The following is a 23175-nucleotide window of genomic DNA, read 5'->3' on the forward strand; positions in this document are numbered from 1 at the left end:
AATTATATGAAAGTGTAAGACTGGGAACAAAACATCAGAGACAGAAGATAAGTTTCTTAGCAAAGCTATGCAAGAGATCTTAATAAATGCATTCCCAAGCCATCTACCTTTATAAAGAGAAAAATAGAAAGGACATTGGGAGACCCCAAACCAAGCAGGCAGTTCGTACAGCCATGGTACCAAGCAGACAGATAAGCCACAGGGCCCTTCAGTTGGAAAGGGCCACACAAATGAGGCCCTCTGCTGGCAGGAGATTGCCTTGCAGTCTCAAGGACATTTTTGCATCCCCTGCTCTCCTTTGGATGCTCCATGTGTTGCAGTTACCCTTCAGCTAATGCTGTCTCTGCAGTAACAGCATAAACATACCTGTGTTTGGAGAGCAATTTGATTTATCAAAAAAGACTTCAGTTTATATAAAAACACAAGCTTAAGTGAATAACTGTATTTGTCCCCAACCCCACGATGAACTTGCACATTAAAGATAAATACTAAATCTTAACACAGAGGAGACAAATACATCTGCAACAGCCATCAGGCAATTGAGGTAAATCCCAGTGAGGAATCTGCAGCTTAACACAAGCGGATAACAGACAGCCGAGCTGTTTTGCCTATTCATTGATTACAGGATGCCAACTAATGCTAAGGTTGACTTTTTACATTATCAAAAATACGATGCTTAAGTATTATTTCAACAACTGGCACAACAATTGTACACATAGGGTACTAAAGTAACTACAGACCTGTAAGAACCATCCATGTACAAATGAATTCTTTCAGGTCCACATACATTATATGAAGAGAAAACATTTACATCAAAATCATATATTTCTTTACAGAAGACAGCTAGCGTAATACCATGCATTCGATATTTAACCTCCTAGAGCTAGTAAATACAGTAAGTCTTAATGCTAAGCATGCCAATGCTTACTCTGAAAATGAGGTATTTAACTTTACATGAAAGGAAATGAAGTTTCAGATCTGTTTTTCAAGCTGCACAGAGGCAGTGAGAAGGCTTTTGTCTAGAAAAACTTCTCTTTAATATTTAAAGGTAATTTACTGCTCAGAGTAACATATAATGCCATTTACAACAGCTTATTACAAATTTTTTATCAGCCTACCAAGTTTCTAAACACGATTACAGCAAGCAAGAGGGTCACTGCTAAAAATTCAGGTTTCCCACTCCACCTTTGACTTAGTTCTGCAGAACAGTCTAACCTGAGCAGCCACGGGGCCAGGAAATCTGGACTTTGGGACCAGCACCCTTCCCCAGCTCCCCTGAAGGTTAACCTCTTCCTCCCTGGGCAGGCAACTAGGGCCAGATTGCACTCACACACCTACCCACATCCTTCTTCTGCCCACTGCAACCAGACAAGCAGGACAGCTCCTCCTGCAAAGCTGGGGGTTAAAGAAAGGGAGAACACGGCAGAAGATTGCTCCACCTAAGCAGCTCAGAAGAGATGGGCATGTTGAGGAAGGAGGGATGCTTTCTCTTCTTCCTGCCCCTCACTATTTCTTTTTGGATTGTCTATGAGGAATTTGGCTTCCAGTCACTGTTCCTACAAACAGGTCCTTCTTCCAGGAAAAGCTGCAGGCTAAGCAGCAGCATCCTGCAGGACACCTCCTGAGCTCCAATCATTAAGACACTCTACACATCACACTTACAAAACTCTGCAGGACTCAGTGTGGATATTCCTGAACATATCTCAGGTTTGCCCAAGCAATTGCAACAGGGCTAGAACAGCTCAATATTTCATTCTATTTCTATTCTAGCAAACAACTTCTGACTTTTTTATTGTATTGTCTGCTTCTTGCTCTCTCCTCAGTAATACTGAAACCAAGAGGCAAGCTCATTTAATACAAACCTTCCAGAGAAAAACGTTTTGAGATAGACTCTATGTAAATTAGTACTAGGCAATTATCTCCTTTGTGGGGTTACAAAGTGCCCCAAATGAGAGGAAGGCAAGATACACCTCAAACCTTTAGCTGGCCACGTGACAGCAAGCACAGGCCAACCTCCACCACAACACAAGCTGACGCTTGCTCTGTAGCAGCAGAGGGTCAAAGAGGGAGCTGAAAGGAAGAGGAAGACTCGCGAATTAGCTTGGTGTTGAAACTGTGGACAAGGCTGCTTCATTTATCTTGGCTGCTCAACCTGCTCTAAATGTAAGGCTTGTGGCATGCTTGCTCATAACCGATGTGGAGTATCATGAAGGGCAGGGCCTGGAGTATCCACCTCTGAGAAGGCGGAAAAGAGTTGTCACTGAATGAATCCATTTGCCCTCTCCCCCAGCACCAGTCATTTTTATCAAACAGCTTTCATTTTGCCTGCATCCAAAACTGTGTACATAAGTTAGAAGCTGGTCACTCAAGGAGATATGGGAAAAGGGAGGATTTTATGCTCTATTTCTTATGACTTGAAGAAAGGTGACAGAAAGAATGAAATACATACACCATACAGTGAGAAATGGAGAAAGAAAGCTGTCCCACTTGACAGAAGTACTGAGGACGTTCACTTGTACATGGTAACACATTACCGGAGCTAAGCCAAACGTAATATTTTAAGATGCTATCGAACATCCTATTACTGCTCACAAGGTACCATACACAAAGCTCCAATAACCAGGACTGATACTAGTGGTAAATACTATGACAAGAAGCGGATGTTACTACAAATAACTCAAATAATTCTCTTGCAGAATATACAGCCCTCACTGCCATTTTCTTTTATTCCTCTGTACAAAGGCAGTTGACCATGCACATTTTGGTCAAAATAGTGTCAGTGCACACAGCCAAAATTTATACTGGGATACCGTTAAATAAGACTGACAATCAAAGCTGGTAAGCAGCAAACTGATGGGAGAAAAATATGCAGTAATACTGGGAATAGATCTTACACTTTTGTAATGGTTTCTGGATTCCTTAGTTTCCAAACAAAGGCTACAGTTCAGTTTTTATGGCCTATTTAAGAAAAAAACAACAAGTGATTCACATGAGCGTTTCAATCAGCAAGTCTCCCCAGTCTTTGCAAACTGCAAGCTCATCTTTTTTTTTTTTTTTTTTTTTTTGGTTTGCATTCACTTAATTCCCTTTTGAAACTGAGATGCTTAATCTCATCGGTTCTTGACTGCTTTCTAAACCAAGTGCGTACAGTGAAATTCTTTTCCTCCAGAAAGATGTTAGTCCCTTTTTCACTGGTCCCAGAGAAATAAAAGCCTTGTTAGTTTCAACTTCTAGACAGACTTGATCCTTGTTTAAAAAAAAAATAAAAATAATAATAATAATAAAAAAAAAAAAGAGGATAGCACGGCCTGCTATATTTTGCTGGACCTGAAAGAAATATGCCAACTTGATTTCTGACCACAGATACTAAAACCCCTTCCAGAAGATGGGGCAGAAGGGCACAGTTGGCATCTCCACAGATCAATTCAGAGTATTACCTACAGGGCTTCTAAAGCATCTAGGCTGTAACTTTCTCAGAGACAAAGCAAAGTTGCACCATTCTCAGATCACTCTCCTGAAAGACAGACATCCTTGATTTTTTTCATCAGATACGACTTTATGATGTACTCTACAAGCACTCACAGAACACTCGACTTCTCCTCAACTCCAAGAAGCTCCTGTCTTGTTTTTCTACAGAAAAACCTGGAAAAAAAAGTTCATATCCTGGAAACCAAAGACTGGCAATTGATCTGGAAGTACCCAGGCCGTTACAGCAGCATGCACTCCATACGTTTGTCCAAAACAACCCAAGTGACACTACTGGAATTGACTCTCTGAGCCAACTACATGTGTTTTGACAGCTCAGAAGAGGTGTAAGACATCTAGTTTTAAAAATAAGACTTTACAATTTAATGTCACCAGTGAAAGTCCAGAAGCCTCAGTATTTTCACCAAAGACTTTCAGGAAAACTAAAGAGAGTAGCTGCTAGAACCTCACTGATTCAACAAGTTCTGGTGCAGAATTTTGGAGGCCAGTCCTTCGTGGACTGTTTTGAAAAGGTCTTTCAAACTATCATTCATTTCTGAGGTATGATCATTCCATGTTCTTCTAAGTAAGAGCCACCTTAAACCCTATTTTGTTAGATTGTTTCATCATCTTGGGCAAGGTCCAAGACAACATTTAAGTTACAAGAGTGCAGAAGTAGCTAAATATGGAATTTAAAAGTCTTAGTCTTTACCCGACTTTAAGCCTACCACTATTTCCAATCCCTATCATCATCACTAGAATTTTAAGTCAAAAAAAAAAGATAAAACTGATTGAAGTTGAATGGTAGGACTGATTTACACCTCTACCTCTGGAATAAAGCCCTAAAAAAAAAAATAAAAAAAATCACAAACACTCAGTCACTGGCATTGCTCCTGAAAAGCAGTCCTGTAGGGGCAAAAGTCATTGGAAATAACACATCAAAAAAAAAAAAAGACGGTGAAAGATTTATCTCCTTCCTTAGCTTTAACTCCATGTACACGTTACGATGTGTGAAGTCATCTGACTCACTTTGGTGAACTCTGCACAAGTATAATTGATTAGGAAAAGCTGAAAGTTATTTAAAGTGTATAGAAGAGGCCAGAAGGAAGAACAAACAGGTAAATAACTAGTAAGGCTAAAGGCTTATAATGGTGCACAACCTTTCTGCACATACATTGTAACACTGCCCATTTTTCACCTAAAGCATCTATACTCTGACTTCCTCTATGCAAACATGCATTACACAATTCCCATCACTCGCAGGAAACCAGAAAGTCTCACAATTAGCTTTTCCCGGTGCATGACTGCCCGGCTCATAGTTTAATGATTTCTGTGCTAACAATGAACCTCACTGAACACAAAACAAGCTTTCTCTTCGTAACTCATTGCTGATGAAGATCAAACCTAAATAACAAGAAACATCCACCTTGTCTGTTCTGTGAGACTTTGTTGGTGATTATTTTCAGTCGTTCTTTGTACTTTGCCCTTCCTCAGCCAACTATCAATTCTTTCTTGGATTTTTGACCCTTCTGATAATAAATGTTACAGGAAGAAAATTTAGTCCTACAGTAAGTAGCAGAAGTAAACACTCAAAAAGGCACAAGCATTGAACAACTCATTAAAGAAATAATCCTCTAGACATCTGCTCTCTGCCAGTATTCAGCTTTTAGCCACGACATTAGAACCTGTAGTGTCTGTCCCAGCAAATTAAAAAGCAATATTGCCTTCATCACCTTCCACTTCCCACTGTCTATAGCAAGAGAGGATTCCTCTGAGTGGTGCAGCTTTAAGCAGAAAGGGGCAGTTCCAGGAGTGGGAACCTCTCCCACACAAAAATGGAGAGAGATGCTCGTACTTCTGCTGACAGTGTACAGCAAGTCTCCTCTAAGGGCGAGTTTTAGGCCAAATGTATTTCTAACAATCCCATAGCCAGAACACCTATTCTATGACAAGGGAAAAGAAAAAAACAAAATACGTCAACCCCAAAGATCTGCAGATCCACTCTGAACTCCACATTACTGAAGGCTAAGGCCTAAGACAGCACCTGCAACAAGCCACCTCGCTCTAGGGATGGGACTTGACACGGCACGTAAACGAAGCCTGGCCTTGTGCGTTGTACGTCAGATGGCTGCTTCTCCCCTTTAATGTTTCCCCTAAACTTTTAGTGCAGTTTACTAGGGAACCCTGTGACAGAAAGAAACTAGAACTGTTTGCTATGAAGCTACCACGTTAACAGCTGAAAATCAATGCTGTGCACCAAACTGAAAATCTCTGTTCTTCACGTTATCACATAAAAAACGTTACCAACCCTGGCGGGTGCCCGCGATGTGGCTGCAAGCAGCCCGCCCGTGCCCCTGCCGCAGCGCGGGGCAGCTCAGGCAGGGCTCTGGGCACGGCGCGGAGCTGCCAGCGGAGCCCTGCGGGTGCGGAGCGGGCCCGCCACACGCACACGGCGGATGCGGAGCTGCGGCCCGGGACCGGGGGAGCCGAGCCCTCCCCGCACCCCCAGCCCGGGCCAAGCCGCAGCCGCACGGCGGCGGCCCGCAGCAGCCCGCCCCGGCCCGAGGCCCCGCCGGGCCGCCTCCCTCTCCCTTCCCTTCCCTTCGCCTCCCCCAGGCCGCCGAGCTCCGTCCCCGCGCCGCAGGGGCCCCTCAGCGCCGTGAGGGAGCGCGGGGCCCCCGCGGGAGCGCGGCGGGGCCGGGCGGGGCCGTGCGCGGAGGCAGCGCGGGGACAGAGCGGGCCCCACGCAGCGCCCCGCAGGCCCCGGCCCCGCAGCGGGGAGCTGCGGCCGCGCCTCAGGGCGCCCCCGCGGCCCCCCCCCGCCCGCCAGCCCCCCGCTCACCGCCGCTGCCGGTACCGGGGCCGCTGCCGGTGCTGGGCCCGCTTCCGGCCGCCGGCCCCGCCGCCCGCCGCCTGCCACGTCCGCACTCCCCGCCAACCCCCGGCCGCCGCCGCGCCCCGCCCGCCAGGGCCCGGATGCCGCGCACGCGCGCCGGCGCCGGCGGCGCGCAGGCGCGCGCCCCGCCCGCGGGCACGGCGCTGACGTCACGGCGGACGCCGGGGCCCGGGGAGCGCCCCGCGATGGCGGCGGGCGGGGGGCGGCGGGGGGCGGGGATGGAGCCGGGCCCGGAGCCGCTCCCCGGGCCGCGGGGCCGCGGAGAAGCCCCCAGCGGGCGGCGAGCCCCCGGCCGCCTGCCCCCGTTCGGCCTCGGGGCGGGTGCTGGCGCCTGGAGCCGCGGAGAGGTGTCCCCGCGGGGCTGTGCCGGGGGGACGGGGCCGTGAAGCGGTGGCCGAGCGGCCCCGTCCCGCCCCGCAGGTCAGGGCCGAGCTATTTTGAGCCCCGCTGCCGCGCTGGGGCCGCGGGCTCGGGCTGAGATTGACGGCACACGTGTGCGGGACGGCGCTGGCCGCGGCCCAGCAGCAGCATCGGGTGTCCCGGCGGGGCGGGGCGGGACCCTGCGGGGTGCGGAGCTGAAGGAAGCAGCGAGGAGAGGGGCTCGGGGGCACCGTGGGGAGGATGGGACGGGGCGATGCTGCCCGCTGAGAGCCGCGCTCTGCCGGCGCTGGGGAGGTGAAGGACCCGCGGCGCAGGAGCCATGGGAGCCGAGGAAGAAATGGTGATCACGCTGTCTGGAGGCGCCCCCTGGGGCTTCCGCCTGCAAGGGGGCTCTGAGCAGAGAAAGCCCCTCCAGGTGTCCAAGGTAGGACCGCAGGGTGTGCTCAGGGCAGGTGGCTGTGCCCAGCCGGGCAGCTCCTTGCTGTGCCAGAGCTCTGAAAGGGGAAAAAGGGGCAGTGGGCAGGCAGGGAGTGGGGTGGGATGCGGGTCCAGAAACGGTGCTACCGAGGCAGAAATAGAGAAGCGCCAGGGGAAGATCTGCCTGCTTTCGCAGGGCAGGTGGGATAGCGCACACAGTTTGCACACAGCCTGTGCAATGCCCCCAGTTGTCTGCAGAGATAGAGCAGCAGCCACAACCCCGGGAAAGGGCTCGCGTTCACATACGGAGGCTTCGGTGTTTGGGTAAGGCATCCAACAAAGTCAAAACCAACTGAAGTGAACGCAACAGAAGCTGTATTTCAATGACACTGTCTCTAACACTTCATTATTTTCCAGCTTTCAAAATAGCTGTGCTTTTCTTAGGGGCTCGTACATTGCCGGAGCTTTCTCAATACGGTCTGAAGTATTTTTGATGCTCTAAGCAGCAAATATGGGTTCACAGTCAAGGACGGAAGGAAAACGGTTCTTTGGAAGAGTTGAAATAATAAAAAGGAACAAATACAAACTTTGCGTTGCACTAATTTTGATTAACAGCTGTCCCTGTTTTCTTTACATAAAGATGACTGAGTAGGTAAAAAATTAAGAAAAAAAAAGGTCCTCTGTTTATTAAGCTCCTAACAGCTGCATTAGCTTTGACACAATGATATCTTGGGATGTCTCGCTGGAAGGCACCCAGCAGAAGGCATGAAAAAATGCTTTGCCCAACCCTTTCTGTTTCCTTAAGTAGATTGTGGGTCTGACAGAGAATTTTAAAATGAAGTGTTCTGTGCCCCCAGGTCAAGGAGTGTAACTGTAACTTCTAACAAATTGTTTGAAACCCCGCAGCTTGGCCCTGAAATAGGCATTTCTTACATAAATAAAGATTATCTGTAGGAAAACTAACATATTCAGAAAGCTTCAGGTGCTGAAGAGAAGGAATACCCTTGAAACAGGTATCTGGAATCGGTGGTTATTAGCAAAATGGGCTTTTCATTGGCCGCATAAATTTTGCAGAATGGTTTTGACTCATTGTTTTCCTTCAATAGTCAAGCAACTGGAATTGGAAGAGGAAGGAGGTACTGAGTATCTTGTAAAGATTACTTGGGGAAGAACAGCAGCAAGAACTAGCCAGTGCTCAGACCAAGTTGCACCTTAAGGTGCCTGGAATATTGCTCCAGGATTAGTGGCACTTCCAGAAAGATATTAACTAAAACTAGCTTTCATCCCAAACTTGGTCTTGTACCTTAAGTCTAACAATGCAAATATATAAATGTATTTTCAATCTGAGGAAAAAAAAAAAGGGAAATATAATTGATATAAATCCATTTGAGCATAAATCATTCTTCATGTAGGACTGCTTTTACGATTATTGTTTGGGGCTATAATTAACCTGAATTTACTGGCATCCCAGTGACCATAAACACTCGCTGTTGTAGAGACAACACTGTTTAGTCAGTCTCCAAAGAAAGGCTTTATGGATCCTTACTGGGAACCTAGTAAGGTCCTATCTGAATTTAGAATGCTTAGAAGAGAATAAACCCCCAGAATTCAGGGAGTAGCCTGACTCCTCTGTTACCAGGCAGAGAGCAGAAGTTTGAATCTCAGGTTTTGGCTCTTTGAGTTGAAAGATCAACTCCTTATTCTGCTGCAGTTAGGATTCTGCTATTGACACCTGTAGGATGAAGCCTGGGCCAAAATGTTGAATGCAAAGCATCCCCCAAACCTCTAACATCATTAGCAGCGTCTGGATCTTCTGGGAGCCAAAGATGGGAATGGTCCCAGCACTAAGGAATCCTGACCAGGGACTGTGGCCGTATGGTATCACACAGAGAAAGAGGGCGGTGTTGTGTTTGTTAGAGCTGGGACCCTTGAGTTGTGGATGTGCAGTTTGCTTTGCTCAGCCTCCATTCCATGGTATCAGAGCCACTGCACAGCACTGGGACATGGTCAGAGGGAGGTGTCACTGAGACTGAGCCTGCCTCGCAGAGGTAAGGTCAAATAACAGAGTGTTTGTTAGCATGGTGAAGAACATGTTGTGCGTGCATGGAAAGACAGATTAGATAAATGAGAAGGGTCGATTAGTAAGCTAGTTGCTGTCAAAGAAAGGACTCTTGGGGAGAAAGAGAAGTTCTAAGCCAGGAAAACTTTGTCTTAGCAGAACAGAAATTGTTACTAGTGCTTTGGTTCTTAGAGCAAAATCTATTTGGACAGGATGGGGAAGAACAGAACAGGAACTTGGATAAAACTGTAGAAAATACGAAAGAAGATACAGACACAAATATCCTGGAGGTATCAGGAAACACTTGAGTGAATACAGTTGGGTGTCTCTGGGGATTCCAGTGCTGTCATTTTAGGCAATTTCAACTTCTAGACTAGAAAAGTCATAGGAGTAGCACAAAGGAAAAATGCTTACCCTTGGATGTTGAATCAAATTCTTTCCCTATACCATTCTGGCTGAAGAAGAGCTAAGCAGATAAAAAAACTTATTTGAGCCCAATGAGTGGAAATGAATTAGGTATAACAAGTTATATAGAAACGGTTTGCACTGTAGTTATGTAGAAATGCTGGAATTGCTATACCAGATGAGGTTAATGGGCAGTCCACCTCCTGCTTCCTGTCTCCTTTGTGTTTCTTGCAACACAGGTGTGTCAGAGGAAACTCTAACCTTCAGCAATGCACCTCATTTTCTAGTAACGCAATGCGGAGGAAAATTCTTTCACCCCCCAGCTGATTATCAGCATGCTCTATGAAGTACATGAGAATTGACAGTCCTGGTATTTGAGCCTATACATAAACAGATAATTCTTTGTGAACAGCTAGTGTTACCTGTCTGATTAAATCTCAACTGTTTCCCAATGAAGATTCAATAACATCATGCAGTCAGACATTCCGAAGACTAAATGTTGCACAAAGTAGGATTTCCCGTTTTGAGTCACTCTTTGTTGTATTACAAATCCATGGAGAACTCATTACCTTAAATGATCATTTTACACAGTCACAGTTCCTCTTGCCTTTCTTCTTTCTAATGTTTATATCATCATCTTGTTATTGTTTTTCCATGTGGAAGATTATTATCAATCTGATTGATAGCAATCAAATGATCAATCACTTTAATTCCTGTTCTTGATATCTGTTATTTCTGAAAACTCTTTAAGCCTGTTCTTTCCCTTCTCTTCCCTTCCCTTCCCTTCCCTCCTCCCTCCCAGCGGGTATTGACAAAAAAGCTCAAATTTAAATAACATAAGCAAGATTGAAATGCTAATATTATTTTCTACTGATTACATGGTTCCAGATCTGTAACTGCGTATGTCTTTCCTTTTGTGTTAAACTCTCCTACAAAAGCACACGCTGAATGTTTTGTTCCACCCTAACAATCACTTGCAGTGTCTGTGTGCTAAAAAATGTCTGATGTGTATATGAAGGATTGGTGGTACCATAACAGTTCAGTCTCGTAAAAACAGATGTGGTAGGAGTAGAGGGTGAGGCAAAAGAAGAAGCAAAAGAGAATTTATTAGTGCTGGGGAACCCTCCATGGAAAAGAGTAGATGATTTTTAAATTAGAGTTATATTAAAATATCAACTTGGTAATGAGTAAGCTGAAAAAACAACAGACATTGATATGCTCAGCAGGCAGATACACAGCAGGATAAAAGATCAACAGAGGACATGAATAATTCTGCAGAAATTAGGAAGGGTTGAAATACGGGGAACTAGAGAAACAAATGAAGGGAAAATATAAGATTAAAGAACCCAAAAAGGAAAACAAAACCTCTGTTCTGTTCTTACTTACAGCATTGTCCTTATAACTGAAATCAGTTGAACTACTGTGCTTTCACATTTAGCTTATTTGTAACAAATCTTTTAACTCTTACCCAGTGAAGCAGATAAAGGATAATGAGAATTCACGCTACCCCTTACCAAACCAAAGGTGACTTTGTGTAGCTCAGCGGCTGTGTGGTAGCAACACAACAACACAGCAACACGACACAACAGATCTTTGGCCAGAAACAGTCAGCAGGGAAGAGAAAATAAGCTCAGAAGTAAGAAACAAAAAGTGTCCGTAGATGGTAAGATTTTTATTTTAGAAAGGCTGAGGAAAAAGCACATTTTCCTGAAATGCACAGCACACCTTGCAAGGGGAAGCTTTCATGATGAGAAGGTTCACCCACTCTGAAAAGGGCGTACAGTAATGGAGAATAATGCCACCAGGTCCTGGAGGATTTCTTTGCACTAACGGTATGTGCATCAAATGCACTTGAAACTAAATAAAATGTGAAATAGCTAGTCTGAGAAAAGTCATAAGATAGGACATAAGCATTAAATCCATCATCAGCCAAAGCAGAAACATAACATGGAGCTGTATTAGGGAAATCAGTTTTAGGATCAACAGGGGTAGCTTTAAGATGGTACGAGTACATGTACTGCCTTTAGGGAGTTTTCTACAGAACAAGATTTATTCCATTAGAGGGAAACCCAGTTAATTACTATAAAAAGCAGCACGGAAGACACTTGTACCTCCAGCTTAGTCTGGTCCACAAGTACTACTGAAGAAATTAGTGGAAACCGGAAGCTTTCCAAGAGGTACTGATGGTAGAGGAGAGAGATCTGGGCATGTTAGTGCATCACAAGAGGATAACGAGCCAGCAAAATGATGCTTTTCTGAAAAGGCAAACGAGTGAGCCTCAGCTGAGCTACATGTAACCAAAACAGGAAGGCATTGATGTTGCTGTCTGATGTACAAGTGAGAATTCACTGGAATTACCACACCTGTGGAGCCGGCCACTTTGAAAAAAATTAATTTCAGGTAGAGCAGCTATAGAAAAGGACAGGAGAGAAGGCTTCTTTCATCTAGCACAAAGGTTGAGAGATATGATTGCTGTCTACAAATAGATGTTGGGCAAACACCAGCAGCACTGTTCAAATATAGGACAGCATTGTCAACGATCAAGCGTGCACAGAGAGACCAGCGGTAACTAACCAGGGAGGCTCAGCAACAACTTTCCAATCCAGGCAAACAACTAAAAACCTCTTAAAATCAGGTTATGAGCTGGAGCAAACAGCCTGGCATGTGAAACAACAGAGGATTGGCCCTTTTAACTCAGGAGGCTCCTTTCAGTTCCCACTTCTGCACAAAAAACTCTGCAGCAGTGGAGTGAATCGTTAGGGGAAGCAGTGGCCACAGGACTGGATAGCTGTTAAAAGCAACAACTGTTTTCTTGTTTAAGAGCAGTTCATCACAACCTCCTTTTGACGTCTTTCTTACCTATCTCTACTTTCCTCTGTGTTTCTCTGCTGCAAATCCTCTGTCTCTACTGTCTCCTCTGCCAGACACAGAGAGCCCTGCTGCCATATGCTGTGCCACTGCTCCCTGTGACGCACGGCCTGGCTGCTGTGTCCTGTTCGCCTTTGCTCGTGTGACATTATTCCTGCTGAAGGCTGCCAGCTCCATCCCAAATAGGGCTGACAGCTTGCAGACCCACAAGCACTCTCTCTGCCTCTCCTCCGTACAGTGAAAGGTGGACAGGCAGGTCTGTACCTGATCCCTCAGTCACTGAACGTCACATCCAGGAAGGTGTGGAAGGTGTGCCTGGCAGCCTTGCCTATAGCAGTCACTAATGCTGGCTTTGGAGGGCCGCGTACGGCTGGCAGTGCTGTGGAAGGAGTTACTCAGGCAGTTTGGGAGTGCTCCTGGACATGTTTTATGGCCTGTCAGTGCCTAGACAGGTGCCACCACTGGCTGCCAGTGAAGGAGAGCTGGCTGCAGTGCTGGTCGGACTTTCAGAGGAGCGTGGCAGTCACCATGTGCCCGAAGGACACAGGGCTCCAGGGCTGCTCTGCTGCTGAGGAGCTGCAAGCTCAGGGCAGCGCTGGGACAGCAGTGAGTGAGGTGCAGAGCTTGGAAGGAGAGCTCTGCCCTTCCCAGCAGGGATGAGGGGATAGGACCTCCAAGATAGTCATAGGAAGATGGCCTAAAGAGAAAACCACGTTATTGCAGCTGCAAATCACCATCACTGATTTGTACATGTATCATCCAAGGATCTGATTCACAACTACCTCTGTAGCACCAGGGGCTTGGAGCTACCTGCAAAGAAGTAGCATTACACAAGCACTCCCTTTCAAACAAGCACGGAGAGCAGGCTGTGTGGATGACAGGGATCACTGGTTATGCCATTCCCTACAAACTGTCTTTACTGTGGAGTACAGGATTGTGGTTTAGACCAAAAAGAGCTTTTATTCAGTGAAATGACACAGGGAATGCTAAGTGGCAGTATCTACTTATTTTAAAACAAGACTAGAAGGACTTCATAAATTCATTAACTTCACCCTAATGTAGGGTACTAGATGTATCTTTTTCCCTCCAGAACACTAACTGAAAGATTGCTTTCCAGTCTGACTGGGAAGCCTGTGATAGTTAGAAAACAATTAGGAACTGAATTTTAGTCTACACTTGCTCTCAGCTAATCTTTAACCCTTGGTTTAGTACTCCTCTCTCACTCCTCAAGCCACTTCACTCTGTTAAATCTTTTCTTTTCTCTGCCTACCTTCATGTTCCAAAAGGCATGATGAAGTCACGCCTATGAAAAAATGGGATGTTGTCTTCTGGCCCTCCACACATTACTGTCCTGAATAATTTCTCCTCTTCCATGTGACCACAGCTGTGCTGCCTCATGCCTTTTGCTTTCACAGCTCATCTAAGACTTCTGCTTGAAGGACACTGTGACAAAAGCTTCCACTGTCCTCCTTGCAGAGATGAAGAGGCTGGGCAGTTCTGTCCTTGCATCCTATTTATGCTGTAGCAGGCAGTAAGAATGTCTGTCAGATGACTGTCAGCAGCTGTGGGGAAACCACACGAGCTACACCTGTATGTGGTGCATTAAATGTGCCTGGGACGCCACTGGCACAGAGGCTGGCTGGTACAGCATGGGGTAATGCCCAGCAGTTAAAAACTCTTCTCACCTGAATGGGGGTGGCTACATGCAAGTTGCCCATGGGCAATGACCTGTTCTAGCTCCCAGGCTGTGCCTGGGAATTGTTCAGGAGAGCACTACCTGGCCAGAGCATAAGGTAGGACCAGGACCATTTCAATGGTTTGACACTAACAGATGCTTTGCTGGCGTTATTCAGCCTGCTACTGGTATGTTTCTGTGCCAAAGTCTCTCTGAATCCGTCAGGTGAAAGGGCTACTTGTCTAGTCCCTTCCTGTCCTGGCCACAGAGCTGCAGAAGCATGGTGCTCATCCGTCTCAGACAATTTCAGAGAGGCTCTATTAAGGTTAATGAGTGCTGTCATTTGGTGTGGTAGCCCACACTTGAAAATACGATGAATGTTGTGTACAATAACTTCTTACAGACATGAGTTTTGACCAGGATTGTATCCGAATTCTATCAAAGTAATAGCAGGTATGTCTTCTTCAAGTTGCTCCTACCGAAGTGTAATGCTTTGGAGGCATACATGTATTATACTTGAGACTGCAGCTGTTCAACAATAGATTGTAACTAAAAGTCCTCTGTTCTGAGTAAGGGTTTTATTCGAAGTTTGTTAATCCTCACTGCACAGCACCAGCGCACAGCACTAAGGTTGAGAGCATCTTGTTCTGGAGGACTGAAGCCATCTCTCTGGATGACTCTGCCCTGTGTTCAAGGCCCTCTCACTCCTGTCCCAGCTCAGTGCCTGACACTGTAAAATGTTGGTAGCTGGATTTGCTTGTGAACACTTAATTCCCTTATGTTTCAATCCTAATATCTTTTACGTCATGAAGAGGAAGATTGAACATCTAGAAAGAGATCTACATGAAATAGGTGAGCATGTTTCTTCTGAACACTCCCATCTCTTGTCCCAGCAGCTAGACATGGGCACCAGGACTCTTGCTTTCTGGCATACCTATCTGTTCCTTCTGAATCCTTGCTTCATACAAAAAAAAAAAAAAACTTGATATCCTGCTGGTTCAGTCTGTTGAAAGCAAAATGCTTACCAAATACTTTTAGTATCTCTTGTAGTACATGTGGCATTATTCTTTGTCAGTGATATAACACTTTACTCACTTCTCAGCTACTCTTCTATCAAGTAGCAAAAGGCCATGGAGATAAAGCCTCTTTTTGTCTACCTGCGAGGCATTTGTTCCCTACCTCTGGCGAGGCATTTGTTCCCAACAGCAAGCTCCATGCTAAACTTTGCTTCGAAAAAGAAGGTAGATTGGGGTTGTTTTCTGGTTTTCTCCCTGGTAGTAGCAGCACAAAATATATTTTTAACGTGCTTGGTTTCAACAAACAGGCAAAACCAACAGCACCTGCTTGCCTGTGTTTGTTTTGCATCAGTTGTACCCACCGGTACAAATCAGAATTAGGCCTGGTGCACTGAAGATGTCTTCTCCGCCCAGCACTGGGATAGCTATATCCCTCTCACCAGTGCACTCACTCTGGGTGGTAACAGAGTAGAGGAGTCTTGTACACACTCAGTGGATTGTCTAGCACCAGCATCCTCTGCCACCACCAGGTTTCATCTCCAAACCCCTTGCCCAGAAACCATCCAATCTGTCCTTGTGCTCAAGATACAGCAAAACAGGGTGGTAAAAGAAAGGTATTTGTTTATTATTCCAGAAAACGTCTGTTCTCTCCCTTCTTTCTCTAGTTAAACACCTTCTGCTTAAGCTTCACTGTGGATGACCTTTGAAGTAGGTCTGCAGGGACACTGGACCTGCTTTACCAAGACGCAATGCAGTGGCACCTCTTAAACTGGAACAAGGTGTTAGGGCAGAAGTTATTGGAACAAAATGAAGATGTGTAATTGTAACGGTTAGTGTAATTATAATAGGTTAGAGTAAATATTCTCCTCTAATAAAAATACAGCAGTAACACAAAGATGTGATGCTACTTGCATCCCTAACAGGCAAGGCATAGAAATAGCATCTTACTGGATCTTTATGTTCAGATGGGCAGCTGAGAGAAACAAATTTAAGAGTCAGAGCAAGTGACTGTTGAAAACCTTTCTGATATCCAGGCACCTGTCATTTACAGTTCACAGTGCGAGTGTTTTCTCCGAGGTCACACAAAAACTCCTCCAGGCCTCCTGGATGCCAGTCTAGTGCTTTAACCACAGGGGTGTTTTTTCCTTGCACAAATAAAGATTCGGCCCTTGCCCTGTAGGAAAACCAAACTGTTCCAGTAACCAAAATGATGTCAAGACAGATGTGCTGAGAGAAGAGATGGAGGGTTTTTGCTTCTTCTCTTGCAGCTATAAGTTGCTGGGGTTGTGGTTCAGCTGAGCAGGAAGTGCTGGGAGGAGCAGCCCCTGATGTTGCTTGGCTCTTCAGATCTTGCCTGAGTTCATTGCCCCTTGGTAATGCTCTGTATTGCTTCATACTACAAGGCAGCTCTTACCCCTCATTGGGGGCCCTGTGACACGACTACATTTCACTTCAGACTGGAAATAAAATGTAAATGCTGCTGAATTGCCATGGGGTGCAACTACTCCACTGTAGCTGCTGAGGGAAAGGGGGCAGCTATACAACTTGAGATGCAATCAGAGAGGGGAAGGAAAAAGACCACTTGTAGTCAACATCCAACTCTTACTTGGCCTGAGCTTGCTCAGTTGCTGCTGGGCAGATTTTAGGACAATGTAATTTGTCTTCCTGCTGTACAGATTGAGCTCTGCTGATGAGGGAGGTGTTGAGTGCCTTGGGGAGGCAAGGGCAAAGATGGCACGTACCTGTTAGAGCTGATTCCTGAAAGGCACTGTGAACCACTTCTGATTACCCACAGCATCTTTCCTTTTTTTATGAGGAAGGGGTTGTGGCCAGCAGGGACGGTGGTTGCAGAGTTTCAGGACAGGTTCTCTGGGCTGTACTCAGGCAAGATGGGAAGCCACTGAGTTACTATCAGGACTACTCTATTCTTAGCATCCCAGCGTGTGTTCACCCCCCACATACCACTACCTAAATATAGTCCATACTGAAGGACAGATGCTGCCGAGTTGCATCTGACCCCCTCCTCCCTTGCATTCCCGAAAGCTAGGCTGAATTCGCCCAAAACACGTCCAGTGAGCAGCGTGTCCTTTTGTCTCCTCAGGGCTGTGCTGAGAAAATTCTGCTAGAATCTCACCCCAGTCCTGGCCTTCCCAGCCTCTCCCAGCACTGGCCTTCCCTTCAACACCTTTTCTTCTTACTTGCTTTGTCATTTGTTGCTTTCGCTCTTCCTTTTTTGACCTCAGCTGCTTCTGTCCCTTCCCTCCTGTCTCATTCAATGTGGTCAATTAGAGGAACAGGGCAATGTCATAAAGGAAAACAGGCATATATATGTGCACATACGTAGGTGCTGTGGACAACCAAACCTCTCTGACAAGAGCTCTTCTGTCACAACAGAAGTCTTGGTGTGAGTGCAGGGAGCGGGACGATCTCCTGTGTCAGTGTATTTCATTACTTTGTCGTGCAGGTATTCCGCACTGCTTTGTATTTTGAGGAGCATGGATCAGTAAGGCCCTGACACTGGGATTCCTGAAATCCAGATGAAAAAAAGCAGGACATTTCTCCCAAGTGAGCCAAAGTGTGCAATGGGGAGGGGGTGCTGTCTACTGAGGCAAGGAGTGGAAAGTATACCAGATAGGTAGGTAGAAGAGAATTTGTGCGGTTTTCCCCTCCAAAGGGAGAGGCCAGTCCTTGCAGATTGGGTAGTGTAATCCCCCGGAGCTACCCCTTGCTTTCTCAGAGTCCCTCACTGCTGCCTCTCCCTTGCACAAGAAAGCGCTCAAGGGATCTGCTTCAGAAAGCAGAGAGGATTTCTCTTTGAAATCCCACTTGTCCCATCCCTACAGAAGGATTCCTTTCCCATCCTTTCCCCATCCTCTTCCACAGAGCTGCTGGGTGACACCGTCCTCCCTGTCCGCAGCCTGTGCAGGGCTCTGAGGCTGCTGGGCACCCAGGAGAGGGCATCTTTCCGACATGGGCAGCGAGTGGCCGGGAGGGCAGCCTGACCTTCAGGGTGGGTAGCTGGCCTGGCCTGGTGCCCCGAGGACTCACTGCTGCCCTCCCTGCGAGTGAGCCGTGCAGGCTCTGGGCTGTCATTGAAGGGCTCCGCAGCACTGTGCTGGCGCTCCTGTGAAGTAATGAAGCAGGCCTGCAGCCTGCTGACGTGGTTGTGCATTAGGTCCTGTCCTTTCTGTGGGGTGTGCTGTCTCCCTGCAGATTCATTCCCCTTCTGCCTTTAACCCCTTTGCTCTCCTCTCTGGCAAACACAGCGGGGTGGGAGTTGTCATTAAAATGGAGCTGTGAGCAGGTTTCCCTCTGTCCCAGGGAAGCAGATTCACAAAGTTCTGGGGAAGGGTTTATAAACCTGTGGGGACTGACAGCCAGGAACACTGACATGCTATTTTCAGACTCTGAAGGTCTCATCCTGGGCTGGACACTGGGCCTGTTTTCCCAAGGAGGAATGGGGACAGGGAGACAGGGAGACCTCTCCTCCTGGATTACAGAGCTAGCTCGCAGCTCCCGCAGCAGCACTGCAGTAACGGGAGCTGCTTTCGCATGCGGACCTCCTGCCACCCTGGGAAAGGCTGAGCACAGACCAAGCCAGAGCCGCTGGGCCGGCACGTGTGCTAACCATAAAATACGTGCACTGCCTGCCCACCTTGCTCTGCCCACACGGGGCAGCTGATGTCTCAGCAGCCTGCTCCGATCTAGGGGTGCTGAGGCAGCAGCAGGCACTGGCCTGGCAGTGCTGAGTGCTCTCCAGCAGGTTCCTGCAGTGCCGAGGGACCAGGGGCTGGCGGGATGCTGGTGAGGCCGAGTAGCTCTGGGCTGGGTGGTCACAGCCCACGGCCAGCTGGTTTCAGTGAGCATGGAGGAGTATGATGGGATGTGAAGAATGCTCTCAGCACCTGCTGACAGTCTTTAACCCCCGCTTCCCTCGCTCCAAAACTGGGAGAGGTGCTCAGCAAGTGTGTTCCTATCCGGGGCTGAGCGCAAAGCACTTGGCGTGGGGCAGCAGTTGGCCTTCAGAGGAATACCAGGGGGACGTCTTCCTTCTGCCCTCCCTGCAGCCCCCTAACCCTCTGCATTAGCTGCGGTCTCAGTAGGCAGCACTGGAAAATGAGCCTGCTGTCCCCTCTCAGTTAGCAGCTGCACCTTGAGGGAGTGTCAGGAAGCAGTATTTGTACTGTAACAGCAAAGTGGCTCTTCAGCAGGGGTTCATTACAGACCCACATGTTCTCATTCCTGGCTTTTATTAACAAGGAGGGAGATAAAGGCCTAAAATGACAGCGGCTGATGGATATGGCAGCTGGGATGAGAGAGTCCCTATTTTAAGCACAGAGGCAAAATTTGGGGTCAAGCTGGAGAGGCTACAGGGTGATAAAGTGCCAGTGAACACACAGACAGCTCATAGCATATCCCCCCTCTTTCCATCTTCTACCCCAGTACCTCCCAGTTCCGCTGACAGGCTGACCTGCAAGAAGTGCTGCTCTTGCCCCTCGGAGGATTAGGGCCGAGTCTGGCTGCTCAAGCAGCAAACTCTAAGATATGGGAGAAGGTGCCCTGCTGTGCATTACCTCTCTTCAGGGATCTGCCACAGTTTGTTCACTGCACCCCATTAAACAGCTCTGCACTGTTTAAGTCTCTCACTTAACTGCAAGATCTGAATAAAATTTCTAGAAGTATTTACAAAGTTAGTGCATTTAGGCCTGATTCGCTCTCGTGCAGTGTTTTTCTCTGGAAATTCCTCTATGCAAAATGAGTGCATTACGGGTGCTACAAGAAAACTGTCCCATTGCTTACCTACATGGGTGAGCTCTGTGTTTTTGGGCTGAGTGGGCGCTTGGTTTGCTTGCTTGCCCAAACAGAAACGCTAGACTGTGTTGTGAGTTTCAGTGGGAAGTTTAACTAAGATACAGAAGATAACTCGGATAACTGAGAACAGAAGGAAGAGGAAACACTTGGTGTAAGATGGCCACAAGAGGCCAGGTTAGGGACTAGTCTGGACCTAGAGCCCCAGACTCCCTTCTCAGACAAAGCAACGCGTATCTCGCACAGCTCCTGTTAAGGCTAAAGATTTAGTCCACATTTACGCTTGTGTAACAGGACACCAACAGCATGATGCAGATGTCCAGAAATGTATTGGCCAAAGCCGTTTGAGCAGGAATACCTGACAGCAGGAAGTGCCAGAGAGCCCCCTACTCTTCCCGATGTCAGATTCCCTGAGGACGGCATCTACAGGGGCTGTGTGTGTGTCAGGGATCACACCACAGATTCATAGGAGGGGGTACAGCTGGAAGTGCTGACACGCAGCCACATACAGGGAAAGTCTGGAATAAGGAATTGCCACAAGTGCAGATACTGAAAGGCACAGGACCTGGTCCATCACAGTGGCAGCACAGTAGTCTTAGGCCTTATTTTATTCTTTCAGGGATAGAGTGATAAAAGGGTCAGCAGGAGACAAGCACCTGCACTGGAGAGCTGCCGCTCTTACTGTCATCCCTATCCTCTCTGTTCTGTTTTTCCAGATCCGAAAGAGAAGCAAAGCATGCCGTGGAGGCCTGTGGGAAAATGATGTGCTAGTATCTATCAATGGCAAGTCGTGTGCCGGCCTCTCCCATGCTACTGCCATGCAGATCATCGACTCCTCCAACGGCACGCTCAACATCCGGGTGAAAAGGTAACTGCTTCCCCAGCACCATGCTGAGATGGTGCAGGCAGCACAGCAGCTTCGCCCAGCACAGCAGCTATCCACACCTGGCAGGAAGGAGGCAGGCAGGGAGCCTTTGGTTTCTCCATCCTGTGAGCCATCCTGGGAGTTCCCCATGGCTAACATGTGGCCAACCAAAAGTTCTCCGTGCTGCTCTCCAGAGTGCCTGGCAGTAGGGTTGAACGCACTCCAGATTTCCATCTCCCAGCCCCTTAGGCTGGAGGGAAACGCTTGCAGTGTGAGGACTGTGCTGCTAAGAATGAGCAATTTAGGCTACAACCAAACAGTTGATGCAGGGCAATTCCGCTCAGGAATTAACAGAGACCCAGTTCATTCTGTAGAAATGAATTTGATGATGCATTGGATAACTGAGCCAAGACCAAAAGTGACCAAAAATTACCTCATTATTTGCTACAGCAGGCCACTATAGTCCAACAGGGACTTCTACAGAGCTCAGAGGTGGGTAGCTGAATCCCCTTCTCCAGGAAGAACTACTTCCGGTGAGAGCTCCAGTCTCCAGAATGCTATAAATCAGTCCCAAATTTAAGCACACAAATGGTCCCAGGAACTTCACTGTTTCTACCTGCACTAAAGCCAGCCCAGTGCCTCAGTGTATGTTGGATGAGGCACAAGATTTAAATAAATCAGATAAAGATGAAGGGAGCAAAGCTGTGTGAGGTCCCAGCTAGTGCACACCACTGCCCAGTCAGAAGCTGCCCTCAGGAAATAAGGCCCTGTTGAAGGCGTTTGAGAAATGGGATTTTCCGCAGCCCTGAGGAGGCAGAGGGGAGGGACAGCCACCCTGCGTGCTGGCATCTGTAAACTGGGGGCGAAGGTGGGCAGTGCTCAGGGAAGGAAGGAAAACTAGAACATGTAGGCTCCTTCCCTTGGCTTCTGGGAAGGCAACGGTGCCTTCTGATGCGCTCTCCCTGTGCTGCTGTGATTAAGTGTGATGAGTGAGCCCTGAGCAAGGTGGCTGGAATAGCGCCTGGCTCCTTGCCGAGGCCTTATCTCACCCCACTGGGGTCCATCTGCAGTCACAGGTGCCCCAGCAAATTCCTCTGGGCCAAAATCAGCCCTCTTTGAATTAGCCAAGTGACAAAGGCAGGCTTCTCGCGGGGTGCACGGATCAGCCCTTGGGGAGCCAACACCAGATGGCTTGGGGATAACATAGCTAGTCAATGAAGTTGGCTTCCTTCTGGGGTACTGGGGAATCATCAAATAGTGCTTCCTCATCACAGTGCTATTCTCACTCTACATCTACATTCCCAAGGAAAACACCAATTAGTTATTTTCAGAGAGGAGAGGTGGCTGGATGACTGCAGCATGCAGGGCTGTTGGTGTGGGATGTGTGTGAAGAGAGAAACAGAAAGATTGTGACCTGAACGGACAGTGCAGAACCACAGAAATTGGCTTAGAAGCAGCAATGATTTTCAGCTATTTGATCAAATGTTTAAAGAAGAGGAAGGACTTATTCGTATTGCTTAGGGAGGTTTGTGTTTGCTCCCCAGTAAGAGTTCATAATACAAATATTATTAAAAAAAAATAAACAGAGAAATTGTCCCACCCTTCACTTCCAACAAGGCCTATACTTGATACAAATTTTTCACAGTTCAGAGGCTAGATAAAAAAGAACTGGGATTCAAGTCATGAACTCCACAGCTTTACAGAGTTGATACTCTACCTGGCTTCCATGTATGCATGCTCAAAAGGCAAATGTGTGAGGCTCCCTTATAAATCCAACAAGCCCTGGTGACTCTGGCAAGGGCAGGAAGATTTTCCCCGCCCCATCTCTGGGGTCCAGAATCAAACTGCCTTTGAACTCTGGGCTTGCTCCTGAGGAGAGGGAGGACAGAGCTGACTGGTTTCCCACCAGCAGAGCCAGTTCTCCCTCTGGCAGTCAGCAGTCGGACTGACTGCCCCAGTCTGTCCTGCTCCTACCCCAGCCATCCTCCCAGCTGACTCACAGCTTGGAGCTTGCTATGTCTAAGCCAAAGGCAAATGCCAGCACGGACTGGGCTGGCATGTCTGCAACGCAGGCGTCAAAACCAGACACTGGCAGCTAGCTTGTGAAGCAGCCCCGCAGCGAGCTGGCCACACATCTGACCTTTCTCACCAGCATGGTCCTGCCTCCGCAGGGTGCTTGGCTCCTTTTCATAGAAGTATTTGCTATTTGCTCCCATCTAGAAGGCTGGGCAAGCAAACAGCACCTTCTTCCTTCACATAACTAAACTACTGGAGTGTTTTGGAGGATGCCCTGGTGTGCAGAGCTGGCGCAGCTCTAAG

At 47.5% G+C, this 23175-nt stretch overlaps 2 protein-coding genes across 6 annotated transcripts in view; one reads left to right on the forward strand and one right to left on the reverse strand.

Annotated features, from left to right (window-relative positions):
- Positions 1–6362, reverse strand: part of SEC24C (SEC24 homolog C, COPII coat complex component) — a 34559-nt gene extending 28197 nt beyond the window's left edge. For 3 of the 5 annotated variants that reach the window (XM_032190940.1, XM_032190939.1, XM_032190936.1), the window contains exon 1: positions 6308–6362. The gene's annotated coding sequence lies outside the window, so the exon portion shown is untranslated. Of the gene's footprint in view, positions 1–2894; positions 3031–6307 lie in introns of those variants that run through there. The other 2 variants (XM_032190938.1, XM_032190937.1) reach the window with 2 other exon arrangements.
- Positions 6363–7012: 650 nt separating this feature from the next.
- SYNPO2L (synaptopodin 2 like) overlaps positions 7013–23175 on the forward strand; it is a 32299-nt gene continuing 16136 nt past the window's right edge. Inside the window, exons 1-2 of the mRNA XM_032191595.1 lie at positions 7013–7166; positions 20708–20859. Of these exons, the coding sequence (XP_032047486.1) occupies positions 7062–7166; positions 20708–20859 (257 nt within the window). The 5' untranslated portion in view covers positions 7013–7061. The remainder of the gene's footprint in view (positions 7167–20707; positions 20860–23175) is intronic.

The sequence above is a fragment of the Aythya fuligula genome, chromosome 7 (assembly GCF_009819795.1).
Source record: "Aythya fuligula isolate bAytFul2 chromosome 7, bAytFul2.pri, whole genome shotgun sequence".
Classification (NCBI taxonomy): domain Eukaryota; kingdom Metazoa; phylum Chordata; class Aves; order Anseriformes; family Anatidae; genus Aythya; species Aythya fuligula.